This window comes from Gavialis gangeticus, unplaced genomic scaffold, assembly GCF_001723915.1.
Source record: "Gavialis gangeticus isolate Ggan-Ray unplaced genomic scaffold, GavGan_comp1, whole genome shotgun sequence".
Taxonomy (NCBI): domain Eukaryota; kingdom Metazoa; phylum Chordata; order Crocodylia; family Gavialidae; genus Gavialis; species Gavialis gangeticus.
This window is the reverse complement of record NW_017729025.1, coordinates 149191637-149207063: the sequence shown is the minus strand read 5'-3', so window position 1 is coordinate 149207063 and position 15427 is coordinate 149191637. Positions and strand designations below refer to the sequence as shown.

General features: G+C 45.2%; 1 protein-coding gene across 9 annotated transcripts in view; it reads left to right on the top strand.

Moving 5' to 3' along the window:
- BRSK2 (BR serine/threonine kinase 2) overlaps positions 1 to 15427 on the top strand; it is a 581381-nt gene that overhangs the window by 494151 nt on the left and 71803 nt on the right. For all 9 annotated transcript variants that reach the window (XM_019519755.1, XM_019519753.1, XM_019519756.1 and 6 more), the window contains 3 exons: positions 6021 to 6052; positions 11070 to 11234; positions 12163 to 12260. In XM_019519755.1, coding sequence (XP_019375300.1) covers positions 6021 to 6052; positions 11070 to 11234; positions 12163 to 12260 — 295 coding nt within the window. The remainder of the gene's footprint in view (positions 1 to 6020; positions 6053 to 11069; positions 11235 to 12162; positions 12261 to 15427) is intronic.

Sequence of the window (15427 nt, the reverse complement as noted above, 5' to 3'; positions counted from 1 at the left end):
CCACCCATACTCCCCTGGCCCCAGGTTCCCCCTCCACAGCACACAGAGAGGTAGGACACAGTTCAAAACTTTATTGAGCCGCCTGTGTCCCCACAACTGGGTGGGCACAGGCCTCTCACACAGCAAGGAAGGCAGCAATCCCCATGGCGATGTCCTCAGCAGCAGGGGGAGGGATGTATAGCACTGCGACAGGTAGCCCTCCAGGAAGTAGTGGAGGTTGCAGGGCAGCTTGGGCTTGCCCCCTGCACTGTCATAGCTCAGGGTCCCAAACCAGGAGTGCTGGTGTGCCCAGGGCACCAGCAGAATTATCATCAGCAGGACGTAATGGCTTATGCAGCCCTTCACCTGTACAAACAGCTCATCATGAACTGCCTAGGACACACACAGCAGTGGCACACTCAGGGTGCACTGGCAGTGCAGGGGAGAGGGTTGGCCCTGGGGCACCTCCCTGGAGAGGCCCTTCACCCCAGTTGTCTGGGAGCCCCACACACCCTGAGCCCGGGCACCATGGGCTGGGCAGCAGTGCAACAGAGTGTTTGGCCCCTGTCTGGAGTTGCCAGCAGCCTAGTCTGGCCCGCCCTGGGTAGGAGCAGGGGAGGCAGGCTGCCTCTGGCCAGTGGCCTGCTGGCCCCGTGAAAGCAAGTGGGGCTGGAGGACTCAGCTGGCAGCTGCCTGGGCCCAGCCCTACCCAGACAGCTTACCATGGTCCCTGGGCACCCACACAAAGCCAACCTACAATCTGAGGCCGGGCAGTGCAGCACCTCTGGTGCAGAGCATCCTATCTCTGTAATGTTGCAAGCTCACATAAAAGCTTTCTTTCTCTTGCCTCTGCAGGGTCAACATCTGGATGCAGGAGAGAGTCTGCAGGGCACTGAGGTAGTGCCACATCAGGGTTGCTGCCACCCACTGCTGGAGTTGCCCAGACATGCCAACTGTTCTAGCAGCACACCAGGGACTGAACCCTCTGGCTCCAGCAGCTGGTGGCAGCAGTTGAGAACTAGGTGGTGTGAGAGCAGGCATGGCAGCAGGCACAGGAGCTGGCCTGGCAGGATGAGGACATTGGCCAGGAGATTGCCTGCAAGGAGGCACGGGACCTGGTACAGCAGGGGCACTGGGCCCTGTAGCAACTGGCCAGTCAGGGCCCCTGGGTCCTGCCTGCTGCCCCACAGCAGCCCCCCATCTGAGCCTGGGAGGAGGGCTTCCACCACCTCCCACCTGCAGGAGTCCCTGGCATTCGCCACAGACCCCGGACCCACAAGGGAACTGTCCACAGCCAGGTGTTGGCCACCTGCTGCTGGGTTTTGTGCTCTGAACACCCCCACCCCACAGGTCCCCACTCTGGTACTCAGACAAAGACTAAGACTGGTGTATATAGTTTTCAGTGCTTGGGAGGAGGTATTTTATTGTTGGTAGGCAGGGAGGATGGTGGAGAGGCTCTGTGTGTCAGGGAGGGAGGAGGAGGGGGCTCTGTTGGCTGAGGAGTAAGGTTTGGGGCATAGGGGTGGGGGGTGCAAGGGGAATAAAGGTTTTCATTACAAATATGAGTGTGTCCTGGAATGGTGCTTGGGGGTGTGCAGGGGGTAGGGAGTGTGTGGATGGCATGGTAGACGGCTGTTGGCAGAGACAGGCAGGCACGTCTCTGTGTCCTAGTGCTCCAGGTGGGGCCAGAGCTGTTGCAGCAGGTCTTCAGAGGTGGCCTGGGTTGTCTGGAATGCGTCACCCCCCGGTCATCATCCCATTCCTGCAGCAGGATGCACTATCAACAGTGCTGGCTGATGCAGTGGGCCCAGAGGTGGTGGGGCTGGTGGAACAGGAGGGCGGTAGTGTCCTGAATCCCATGGTTGCTGGGGCTGGCAATAGCAGCTGTGCAGCAGCAGAGGCCCTGGAACGCCATGTACCAACTGTCCAGCAGGTGGCTGGAGCAGATGTGGAAGTCAGGCTGCACTGAGTGGCTGAGTGGCAGGTGCATGGAATGGCGGTGGGTAAGCAAGACAGCTGCGGCAGCCCTGAGGATCCGGGGACCCTGTCCCTGGGCTCTAGGGCCAGGATCTGGGGCAGGCAGGGTTGGGAAGTGCAGCTGCAGCAGGAGCAGAGCAGATACTTTCTGCCTGTGTCTGCCACGCTGCTTCTCTGACACAGGAAGCATCACCCCAGAGGTCACAGAACGGAGGGTGTGCTTTCAAGATGGCTTCTGGGTGTTGGCAGCTGGCTCCAGCTTCAACATAGCTGCTAAGTGCTGGCAGCCATGTGTCCGGAGTCTGGAGTTCCCCCCCAGTGGCCACAGGGGCACATGGCAGGGCTGTACTGACCTGGGACTAAAGTTAGTCCCAAGTCCCACCACGTGTAGACACCTGCCAAAAAATGCTTAATGCTCATTAGCTTAACACACATTAAATTTAAGCCCACTTAAAATCACGTGTAGACACGCCCACTGAGAGGCAGAGAAGAGTGTGGAAGAGGCACATGTGAAAAAGATTTGGACATAGCTTAGCTGTATCATCTATGCCTTGTCTGAAATCATTAACGGCTTCATCCCTCCACATCGTGTGCACTATATACCAGGTCGAGTACTTGTGCTCTTTGGGGTGGCTTTCCTGTGTGAGATGGAAGTAGTTACCACAATGTAAGGGGACCTCCTCAAAAACCATACCCTAGGGTCTTACTATTTGGTAGAACTGGTGATTGGCTATGTTAGAATCCTGTCCCAGAGAAAAGGGGGAAAAAGAGAAGAGAGACAAGCTGGACTGACTCTTTAATCTGTTTGTACAGTACCTTGCACATTGGGTTCCTGGACCAAGGCTGGGGTTCCTAGGTTTAACCACAGTATGTGTAATATATAATACTAATGCATAATATTAATGCTTCTTGGGCGCAGGTTCTCAGGGCAGGTGGAATTCACCCATTGGTCCCAAGGTCATGATTACTTTCCCTTACCATATTGCTAAACTGGGAATGGATCATGGCTAAGTGAGTGGGTATTTTTGGTGGTGAATAGAAGGGGGGCACAGCATGGAAAGGTGGCTACATGCCACCCTCGGCCAGGCTTTTCAGAATGAAAAGCTCAGAAGGACATGAACGATTCTGCTCTTTTTAAGCCCAAACACCTAAGCTCCAGAGACTGAACAACACAGGGTAATACAGCAGGCCTGCATATGCACTCTTCTTACCTGCATACAGACATGGCTGCTGCTTCTGCTTCATGATTATGAAGTGGAGCCTGGGAAATCCAGTTGGGGCTTTTGCATGAGTGGGAATATTACAACAGCAGGCTTAACCTTTGCTTTCTGAGGTTTTGTCTACATTGCAGTTGGAGGAATGATTGCAGAAGCGTAGACGTACCTGAATTAACTTTAATCTGGCCAGCTCAAGAACCAGGAGCAGGAAAGCCACCTGGTGGCATAAGCTTTGAATCCATTTGTACCAGACTGCCCTGAGTAGACACCTGGGCAGCTGTGATGCTAATGGTACCCCAGCTGGCCAGATGAAAGCACGCTCAGGTGTACCTCCATATGCTCCCATGACTGCAGTGTGAATATGGCCCCAGTTCTGAAGGAGATTGGTCATATCTCATCCTTCCCCTGCTGCCCTCCTGCCATGCTTTTCTAAGTCACATTTCCTTGTTTCTTTTATTCCAGAAAAAACCCTGTCGTGCTTAACAAATGATCTCATAAAGAATCAGCCGCAGCTATGCTGAGGTTTCCAGGGCAAGCTGTTGTTATATAATGGACAGACACATTTGATTCCTCTCTCTCTTTACATTGGTCTCTGCCTCTGAGCGTCTGTCTGTCCCTCTCTGGTTTTGGCTTGCCAGTTCCCATTAGTCTGGAAATGAAGTGGAAAGCAATAAGAGTGGGACAGCTGTCTCCGTTCTTGCTGACCGGTTTAATGGGCCTCAGATTTCCTCTTACAGCCGTTAGCACTTGAGTTTCCTTCCAGCTCTCCCTCCAGCCTTTCGCTATCGTGCTGTACCAGCCCATGTGTGCACACAGCAAGTGCACACGTTGCACAACACATGCACAAAGGTTCCTGTCTTATCACACAGGAATGGTCCTTTTCTTCTGGGATCCTGCTGCAGACACACAAGTTTAGAAAGGATTTACTGCAAGGGTTTATATGAGCTGGAGTTGTTCTCTCTCTACATCAGGGAAAAGAGTTCTGTATGGACATTTTTTGTCTTTGTTTTTCCCCATCCTTGTAGAAATGTGTTCCCACCATGAAACAGTTTCTGGGTCTTGCCTACTGTAGGCAGACATTGCTACTGTCAAACTTTGCTCATTGTCCCATTCTTCTCTGTACACATAACTGTCCATTTAGCACTCAGTCATAGCAGCATTGTTCCATCATCCTTCTATAAGGAATGTAGGACTGGAGTGGAGATGGTGCAGGCCCACTGAGAAAACTGGTGTATGCACCATAGGTGCCAGGGTATTAAATATTATTACCAGAGCATGCAATCTCACTTCACTTTGCCTCTGTGAAGCTACTAAGATCTGATGTGGTCCATCAGGAGTGATTCATGGTAGAAGATCAGCCTCATGTTGTCATCACTTACTTCATCTTTCTGAACTTGTCCCTCCTCTCCATTTTTCTCTCATTAAAAAAACTCCTATTAAGAATATCAGACTTGCTATTGAAGTGGGAGCATCAGAAGGTCAAGAGACCTTGTATGTGTCACTGTATAGGAATTATACAGCTGGAAGGGACCTCAAGAGATCGTCCAGTTCAACATCCTGCACTGAGACAGTATCAAGTATACTTCAGCTTTCCTTGAGAGATGTGTATCTAACCTAGTGATTCTCAGTCAAGGTGTCATGAGATCCATCTACGGGTGCTGTGGGTTGATTCACAATGTTAGCACTGATAAGTGTGCAAACACCTCCACATGATTCACAAGATAAACCCAGAGATTTCAAATAGGAATCCATAGCACCAAAAATATATCGCTGACCTACTGTGGTCTTTCTGAGTTCTTTGCAATGGAAGAGTTGCTCTAGTATTTTTCCACAGTCAAAAAATAAGTGAAAGCTAGAAGCAAAAGCTAAGGGGTAGGCAGACATGGTTCTTTGGGTAAATCCGATATCTTTTATTGGACCAACTCAAATAGTTGGTCTAATAAGTAAACCTACCTGAAACCTACACCCCTGAAAGCTAAGAGCTGGCATTTTCCAAGGTGTGCTTTGCATCACACCACAGGTTTAAGAGAACCTGAGAACCACAGGTCTAACCTGTTCTTAAAAACCTCCAGTGAAGCTTGCTACATCTCTTCTTGCAGTGTTTCACTACCCCAACAATATTTCCTAAAGTCCAACCTCAGACTTCTTTGCTGCAAATTAAGCTGACTTTCTTCTGGTCTTTCTCCAAGACTACTTTATAACAACCTTGTGTACATTGGAAGACTGTTATCAGGGCTCCCCTTAGTCTTTCGTTCTAGATTAGTCTTCCTTTCCCTCAACCTTTCCATATACATGATGTTTACATAACCTGTTAGCATTGTTATTGCCGTCCTCCTGATTGCTTCCAGTTTGTCTGTGTCTTTCTTCAAGTGTGGTGCCCCAAACTTGACATAGTACTCCTGCTCTAGGCTCAACGAGCACAGAGCAGAGCAGAATGTTTATCTCCTGTGTTGTAACCACAGCACTCCTAAATTAATACAACTTGGTATGAGCTGTACCTTTTCTGTAACCGCATCACTATGTTAAGTAGTATTTAGTTTCTGATCCACTGTAATCATAGATTCTTCTCTGCCATACTGTTGTCTACTCTAGTATCCCCCATTTTCTATTTATGCATTTGATTTCCACTTACTAAGTTTAGCACTTTACACTTGCATCTGTTGAATTTCTTTTTGGTTTCAGACCATTGCTCTTATTTGTCCAGGTCATTTCAGATCCTGATTCTATCCTTCATAGTTCTGGTAACATTCTGGCAGCTTGGTGTCATCTGCCAGTGTTATAAGTCATAAAATACACTTACCTGTTCTTTTTTTCTGTACTAACTCCTTGTTTTCTCTTTCTTTTTAGCTAGAACACATTCAGAAACACATATGGTATATGTAAGTAACATTTTTTTAATCTTATATATTATCTTTAGTGTTATTGCTGTTGAAAGGGGAGCTGGTTCTCTAGAAATCTATGAAAGGGATAGAGTGGGTTTTGAATTCTGTTTCTTCACGTTACAAAGAAAATGGTGGAACAGCCTATGATGATGACTTTCCTTGCTGTGAATACAAGTGCCTTTATGTAGATTCAGCTCAGGGACTTTCATATGTATAGGAACATCTGTGTGGCAACAGCTCCATTTAACCACAGGTCATCTTTCCAAACTATGAAATTGCTTTCTGAATACACCGCAACTAGGAAGATACTTCAGTGTGATAACAAGAGATGAGCATCTATGATTACTTGGCTTACAGGGAATCCCTAGAAAAAGCCTCTTGACTGCCAGCATTTTTTTGCTTTCTTTCTGACTTTCACGGGTTTCCTCCAAAGATGGGGAATAATAAGAGATACTTTTAGAAAATAAACTGCATTGCATGATAATGAAGGACCACCCGGTCCCTCTTCCCCTTTCTTCACAGTAAACTAAGAGGCTGGCTCATGACCTGTTGATGTATGCATGGTCCCGTGGCTTGACTGACAGCAGCAGCCTCATGTCATGGAACATGAAGTCTGTAAGAAAAGACAATTCTGCTCTGGTGGTTTGGGTGAATGGAAGGCTGTGTGGCTTTTCTAAAGTGGCTTTGCGCTTTGTATAGCTCTGGTAGCACTTCATGAACCATGAATAAATAGGCTCTTTAGTTTATGTGGATGGTAACCTAGTGAGACTAAAAAGTATCACTGATACACAAGAAAATGATGCTTTGACACATGCCCCTGAGAGGTCAATACACCTAGTAGCACTTGGATGTGTGCCACAGAAAGTCAGGCTTTGACAGCTTTTCTGTCACTGCTCTCAGGAAGTTTTAGAAATAGTTGCATGTTCTCCTCACCCATTGTTTTTTCTTTCAAACCTCACCAGGAAACAACCCCTGGGGGCGGGGGCATATGTGTGCATGTGCGCCCACGTGTGTGTGCATTTTCCTTGTGGTTTTATTGGAGGGGGGCATTCCCTATGCCTCCGGTGATTTCAGTGGCAAAGGAGGGCGTTCAGCATCTCACAGGATTGCCTGGTTTGTTTTCTGTTATCCTGTAACGGTAGTAGCATCGCATCAAGGGAACACACACTAGTTCTAAACAAATTAGCTTAGGCTCTCAAAGCAATATGGCTGTATTAATATGAATCACTGGCCAGGCCAATTAACCCTGCTGAGAAGTAGGCAATATCTCTGCACTGCTTTGCACTGTGCTGTGCTGGTAGACCTACACCCAGGAAATGTGGCAGCTTTCAGTACCAGAGAAAGCCTTGAATTTTATAGTAGAGATTTTTTTTTTTTTAATCTCCCAATGAGCCAGCGCAAACAGAAATAAAAAAGAAAGAAAGAACCCCTGGTAAAACCCTTCCAAGCCTTACATCACAAACAAGAGGTCATCCCCTGGAATCCCAACCCTAAATGCTGCCCACAATGGACAGCACAACTCTTTGTGATGCAGTCATTCTACTTAGTTTTCGCCTGCTATCCATGGGGTGACACCAGCTGATTGACTTTCTCGTTCCTTTTGACTTATCACACTGTGATCAGGAGAGAAATAAATGTTAAAAAATCGAAATTGTGATTATATTTTAAATGATCAATTCGCACCTCCATGAGTTATTATTTCAGACCATTTGCAGATTTAGGCAGATATCGCTGCATTACTTTACACTGGGTTTACAACATGGAGGTTTTGTCTTTGAAGACAGGAGAGCTAAACTTATTTTCTGAAGAAGGGCCTGACTCCCCACTTATTAGCCTGTGTAGAGTTGTTTATCCTTGTGAAAACCAGGTATAAATCTCTAATAGCTTTCTGTCTGCTTTGCACAGGTATATTGAGGCTGACAAGGGAAGAGTAGCAAAAGGCAGCATCGGTGATAAGCTACATGCAAAATTTGGGGAAGCCCTTTTGGTTTCACTCTTTTTGTTTTAATGTAATGCTGTCATCCAGCTTCCCATAAAACCTTTATTCATGCCCTTGGATCATAAAATGGCAGATTAGTGACTTGGAATTTGTACTCAGTACTTATTAAGTGATTTCACTTAACTCTTGAAATAGATAATTAGGGTCATACTAATCTCTGGGAAGGATTTAATTGTGACTAATCAGAGAGAGATTTAGAGAATCCATGAAAATTTAGACCTCAAGGCACAAGCACTTCCCCAGAAAAATTACTGTGTCATACAGTCATAGAAAAGTAGGGCTGAAAGGGACCTTGGGAGGTCACCTCACCCAACCTCTCAGGACAGGATTATTCCTGCCTCAGTGCTCCAATTCACTACATGTTAATATGGTAGCTAATTTAAGGATAGGTTTTAGACCTTTTTTAAGTGAGATAAATTTTCCACAATGCTACTAAACCTTATGCTGGAAGATGACCCAGAACATAAGTTGCCATAACTCAGTGCTTTTTGCCTTTACTGATAAAACAAGTAGACAAATGAAGTGAAATATTATGGTGAACTCAGAGGTGCAAAATCTTCTAACACTTTTTGGTCAGTGCCCTGCTAGAGGTGGCACAGCATTTACTAAAGCAGGGGCGGTCAAACTGTGGCACATGTACTACAAGTGGCACAGGCAGCCTATGTGCATGGCACACAGCAGATCAGGGAGGGGACACACAGCACAGTGGCCAGTAGGGAATGGCGCAGAAAGCAGAACAGCAGATTGGGCAGGGCACAGAAAGCAGAGCAGAAAATCATGTAGAAGGGGATTGGAATGGCACTCAGGAAGGCATGGGGCTTAATTTGTGGTATGTCTGCCAAGAAGGTTGACCCCAGCTGTACTAAACCATTGGGAACATAATGGTACTAGTTCTGATTTTATGCACACTGCTGGGAATTGAGGTACTTATTGTTGGCATCAGTGAGGTTCATGCTGGAAGTTCATGACAAGGTTTAAGAAACCCAACATACGCAGGTATCGAGTCCATTGCAGGCAGCATCATTTACAAAGAAGGCCTTGTTCTTATGGCACTCTCATACATGATCTGCAGTATTCATCAACTGATGTTGCTTGATGAGCCTGTAGGCTGAAATGCAAGCGATCTGCAATTTGGTTCAGACGTGGAGTAGAACAGGCAATACAGCGATACCAGTTGTAGCACAGAGCTGGTGATTTTTATTACCTGAAGCAACGAGTGCCTTGCTGGTGGTGATTGATTTTTTTTTTTGAAGCCTTCCCTTGTACTTGATGAAGAAGCATGAAAGTCTGACCATACATGTGTAGCCTGATGGTGACTGAGGGTATTTGAATGTGAAGTGCAAAAAAAGGGCCCATTTTGGTGCATGAAAGATAGCAAGCAATACTCTTTAGAAATAGCCCATTGCTGATGTAAAGCAAGTGTCATGATGCTGCACTGCCTCAGAGCAGGGGTCCTAAAAGGAGAGCCACGAAGACTCAGAGGATTTTCAAAAACATTCATTAAAAATAATAATTTTAATAACTCTGGGGTCACTTGCTCACCATGTAATGATGAAGTTCAACTCAGCCAACACCTGACAATAATGAATTTCATGTAAAAAGGCTACAAGCCACACTCACCTAAGAGCCCAAACCTACAAGGGGTGACCATGGGACATCAGACTTGATCATACAGCCTTTGAAATCAGTGGCAAAGCTCCCGTTGACTGTGGGACCAGCATCAGAGCTTATCCATGACTACCATAGGTTTACATCTTAATAATCTTTACTCCCATTGAGTAGTAACTGATTTCTGGGATAAAGTACCATTGTAATAAGGGAGGAGTAAGGTGTTACCACAGACAAGCAAGGGGGCCAGTATCTTCAGACTCAGCATTCTGGTGCCATTAGTCATGATGCAACTTCCAGGCCCTCATGCAGTGTAAAGGGATAGGGGAGTCACACATCTAGAAGCTACAGTTGTCCAGACGCTGCCAATCCATCCTGAGGCATCCATACCATCTCCTGGGGTGGTTCAAGGTTGTTGCTTATCCATCTCCTGCCAAGAAGCCTACTGTTTGAGTGTGATGCAGGCTACAGGGTTTGGGTCCCAGTGAATGAACTTGAAGGATATTTGGCGTGTTTTGTACTTTGTATTATTCAGCCTGCTACCAGTATATCTAGACTGAAATCTTGACATGTTATTTATCGCCAGAGTTTTTCATTGTAATGACTAATCAATATTTCCTGCTTTCAGTGAATGAAATGAGATAATTATGCAGGCAGTTTGTGCTAACCACCTTTTAAAAAGTAATGTGCTTCTACTGCTGATTGGTTTTGTACTCCCAGCCTTGCCACAGACCCGTTGTGTGACCTTGGGCAAGATGCCCAGGTCAGAATTTTCCAAGTTGGATGTCTGAAGAGGGGCTGCTAAGTGCATATCTAGGCAGTCAAATTAGGGGTCTTCTTTTCCAAAGTCATCTTCTCCTAAAATCTGACCCTTGTAAAGTATTTCACATTGGGCACCCCAAACCTGTGACACCTTTCATAAGTTCAAGCTCCTTGTATGTAAACTGCACAGAAGCCCCTTTCTGTTATAATTAGCAGAGTGTGGTGTCAGCGTGTTCATAGTTGATAGCCTGAGATGATTATTCAAATGTCCATTGTAGCTGCATAGCCCAAGGCCTGATCTGTCTGTGAGGCAGCATCTCTAGAATCCTGAAATGATTTATAAGTTTACAGCATTAGAGCATTGAACAGCAGGTAGGTTATTAGGTCTATTGCTGGATGAGAATCTGACTGAATTTCTGACCAAGCATGGAAGTTTCTCATTAAGGGGCCAATCCAGGATGGTGCTAATTGCTCTCAGCTCCCACTGAATTTGGCCTGAAGAAAATACTTGTCTGGTTTGCAAAAGAAAGCCTCTTATCAGGTTCTGACACTCTTGCTGCACAGCATGTCCCAAAGCAATGGGTATGTTTGTAATTTAATTCTTCTCTTTCCCCACTACCACTTCTTCTTTCATCTCACTTGCAGAGGGGGCAAGAACGAGCCAGAACCAGAGCAACCAATTCCTCGAAAGGTCCAGATTCGATCTCTCCCTTCCCTGGAAGATATTGATCCAGACGTGTTAGATAGCATGCACTCGTTAGGCTGCTTCCGTGACCGAAATAAACTCTTACAAGACTTGTTGTCAGAAGAGTAAGTGCTCACTGAGCTGTGACACTGGTTGGTGTCTGAGGGTTTTTATGCTCATGGGGTTAGAAATGGGTGACCAAATTCCATCTGATTCTGACTGTGAGCAGAATTCACAAGCTATATCACTACTACAAGACCAAGAGAGTACCGCCACGCAACTGGAAGTATGAACCATCCACAGTTTCTGCCCTGATTGAACAACAGTTGATTTCTTCTTCCACTTAAATATAAAGTTATGTAACTAAAAAAAGAAAATAAATAATGGGTTACCCACTCCTTCCACGTGAAATCAGTGGTGAGACCCTGTCCCAATGATCAGTTCCAGTTTCCAGTGTTCATTCGGAAATGAATAATGGGGAGGGAGAAATAGGTGGAGGATGAGGTCTCTGCACACTTCTTAGAGCATAGGTCTTCCCCATCGCATAAATTACCATCATCTGGCACCCCCTGTACTATAGAGCTCAGAGGCTGAAAGTCCAAGGAGTGATGAATTCTCTGTCTTGCTTTTAAGTGAGGACTGGCAAATGTTAGCAGGGCAGCATGGGGTGTCTACAGCCATATTGTGCTGTGTCTGGATTCATGGGTAAATAAAGAGTTTTAGTCTCCCAAGCTCTGAGTCTTGACAGCTTTCTCAAGGGTCTGGCAGGCCCAAGGCACCAGACTGGGAACCAGGGGACCACCTTGAATCCCTGGCTCAGATAGGCACCTGGGTGACCAAGTCATTCAGTCTATCCTGTGCCACGAAGGGATGAAGGGATAATGCCTCCTTTTCTCACAAGGATTTTATGAGGATAAGATCCACTACAACCACTCCTATGCTGTGGTGATCAGAGTGAGACAGATCATTAGCTTTGGGGTTACAGCATTTTTTTTCTTCTTTCTTGGCTGCAACAAATTTGAAGTGTCCTTGCTTTGTTTCTTTTTCTTTCAGAGAAAACCAAGAGAAAATGATTTATTTTCTTCTCCTGGATCGTAAAGAGAGGTATCCCAGTCATGAGGATGAGGACCTACCCCCCAGGAATGAAATAGGTACTTTAAAGTTGACTCCAGGCACCGTTGACATGTTTCAGTCTATCCTTCCTAGCACTGTCCTCCCTTTGGCATTCGGCCTCCCACCCGCCCCTCATTCCCCCCACTGAAATGGAAAATGACAGCGCTGAGGTTCAGTACGGCTCCAGCAGCTGCTGTGCCAATCCTAAAGGCTCTCAGTTACACTAAGGATCTCTTACACTGGTGTTATACCAGCCCTAGGGCCCCTTTATGCTGCCAGCATGGTAACCTTAATAACTAAGTCTGGCCATCTCCACTGTTCAAGGTCAAACACAGCAGGACCAGGAGATAATCAGTAAGACATATGTTTTTCACTCTTTAATAGGTCTCTTAGACCCCAGTCTTGCAAAGGCTCAAGGGCACAATCACAATGAGTTTTAGATATGCAAGTATTTTTAGTGAAGTCCTTGGATTGCTTGCGTATCTACAGCTAAACGAGTACCTAAGTCTTTGCAGCATATAGGCCTTTGGAGGAAATTACATCAATTGATATCAGGAAAAAAATATGAAAATTAAAAGAAGGTAAGACAAATAAAAATCTTTAAAAAATGGAAGCTTACTCTTAGCTACATAGCCAGTGATGAAATTGGGAAGATTATGAAACCGACATTTTTTTTAATGTATCAGCAAAACTTGAAATGTCATAACAGACAATCTTAAAATATCTTACATTTCAACCAGGTGTCTAAAAGGTTGGAAAAAAAGGGGGAGAAAAATTCTTACTAATTTTTTCCTCTATTTATTTCTATGAAAAATAGAGTAAGTATCATTAAGTAGGCATTGTTGCATAGGTAGATATATAGACAAACACGCATATATGTAGTGGCACCCAAATGTTTCTCCTACACACCTTACTATTGTATATTAAAGCTAGTTGAGAAAGTTTTGTACAGTTTTATAAAATACTGATTTTTTTAAGTCATGTATCTCTGTAACACTCTAAGTCTCATGAAAATTAGCTATAAACCAGGACACTGTTATTCATCACCGTTATTCACCGTACAAAAACAAACTGAAAAGATGGGCCCTGCTTTCTGTTTGATTGGCAAGCCTGGAGTCTCCTCTGCCCTTCAGGGACATAAAATGTTGAACTTTACACCTGCTGCTGCTCCAGGACTTGAGTTCTGGGCCACTGGCAATATTGCAAAAATAAAATATTGTATTTGGAGGAGAATAGGTAATGCTTTTCTGACAGGTTAGTTGTTAAAATTGAGACAATGCTAGCAGTGACCTCAGTGGAACGGGTTAGTGGGCAGAGTGCAGACCACGTGATCAAAGATATGTAATACATCAGGTATCTCTGACAGATGATTTTGCAACTCAGATGCTTTTACTGTCCAAAACTCTAACTATAGTAGCTGAATCTTCAGCTTCATATGCACAAGTGAATGCAAAGCCGTGCCCCAGATATATCATCTATCTCTTCTCCCATATCCCAAATTATTTTCATGTGCTATGAAATAGTTTGAATAGTTTCATTCAAACTATTGTTCACCTGTGCTGGAATCTTCAGCACAGGGAAAGAAAGTGTTCCCTAGTAGGGTTAGATTAACTCTGGGCTGAAGATATCATTATGCCACATCAGCACATTTTAGAATCCCTGAGCATTATTATTCAAGTGTTAGTAAGTTGTACTTCCTTTCCCACTGGAGGTTTCTACCTCCTCTGCTCCCAGCCATATCTCTGGGAACATGGGGCAAGGTTTAATTAAGAGCAATCATGCTTCTGATGAATATCTCATCATTAGCCATTAGCAATGGCCTTGCGTAACGATAGAAGAGCAGGGAAATGGTAATGGATTTAATAATAGTTGCTTTAAGAGATTGCATTCCTCAGAGATGCATGTTGCCTGAGCTTTTGCCAAACAAAATTACACAATCATATAGTGAGCGCTCGCTCTTTCTTTGTGTAATAGTGTTTAGAAAGACTGGGTGCAAGCTGTAAGCCTAGGCTGACCCATTCTCCTCTCACAAGTTTCCTCCTTACAGACTTGCAAAATGCCACGTTATTAATGTTTCTGTCATTGGCTAATTGTGCTTCAACATTCTCCAGAGCTCATTTCTAATGCCTAGATTGCATTTAACTTGTACTGCTTAATGCCCCATTTTATAAGTGTCACTCCAGCTGGATTTCCATTCTCTGATGCCTTCTGTTTTGATCCAGTTTGGTTCAAATCACCCCCTTCACCCTTGCCATTTAATCATACAGTGATTTTCCTTCTCTTCTGACTTTCTTTTTCTGGAGGGTTATTTCATACCTAGCAGAACTCATGTTTTCAGGCCTAAGTAATCTTGATGCTGACTCTTAAGGTTTTCATTTCCTACCTTTTGACCTTCGATTCTTTCTAACTCTCAGTTTTAAATCCCTCTTTCTAGAGTTTGGTGTCCCCATAAGAGCCCCCGGTGCCAACCCCCTAGTGAGAACATCAAACTTAATTATCTTCAGGTCACTATTACTCAGTGGGCGCATCTACACAAGCTGATAAGTCACTGTAGCGACAAGTTACAGTGATGTTGCTTGTCGCTATGGCAGCATAGTGTCAGCAGGCACAAACTGTGACGCTGATGCTACGTCACCATAGCAATGAGCTGTGTCGCAGTAGCTTATCACTATGGCAACATTGAGTCTAAAAATAACCATGCGCTGCCGGGACTGCACGGTACACAGTCCTGGGCACATGTAGATGCACCAAGTGACTCCGCTCCAGTTACGACTTGAACCAGCAGCTGTGTGTTACACAGGACTAAGTTCAGAACAGCCTCTCATCTCGTGTTAGCTGTTTGAAGGAGCAGTCATTTAAAGGGTCAAGAATTTATGTCCCTGAACCTTTTCCTGATGTGACATTTGACCATTTTATATGCCTACACTTGAAGTCCTCCATTATTACTGCATTATTGGATTTGGCTGCTGCTTTTATTTCCCTTAACACTACACAGACAGACTATATTTCTTCTGATGTGGAGGTCCATAATGTAACCCTGCTAGTATTTTCTGCTTCTTTTGTTACATATGAAAAAAAGTTTGAAAAGCACTTTTCCGGGATCTGGCCAGAAGGCTGCAAACAGCTGTACCGGGCTCCAGAGCTCAGTCACAGCTCTGTGCTGGGAGCAGGGGGAGAGACCAGGGTTGTGCTGCCTCAGGCCCCT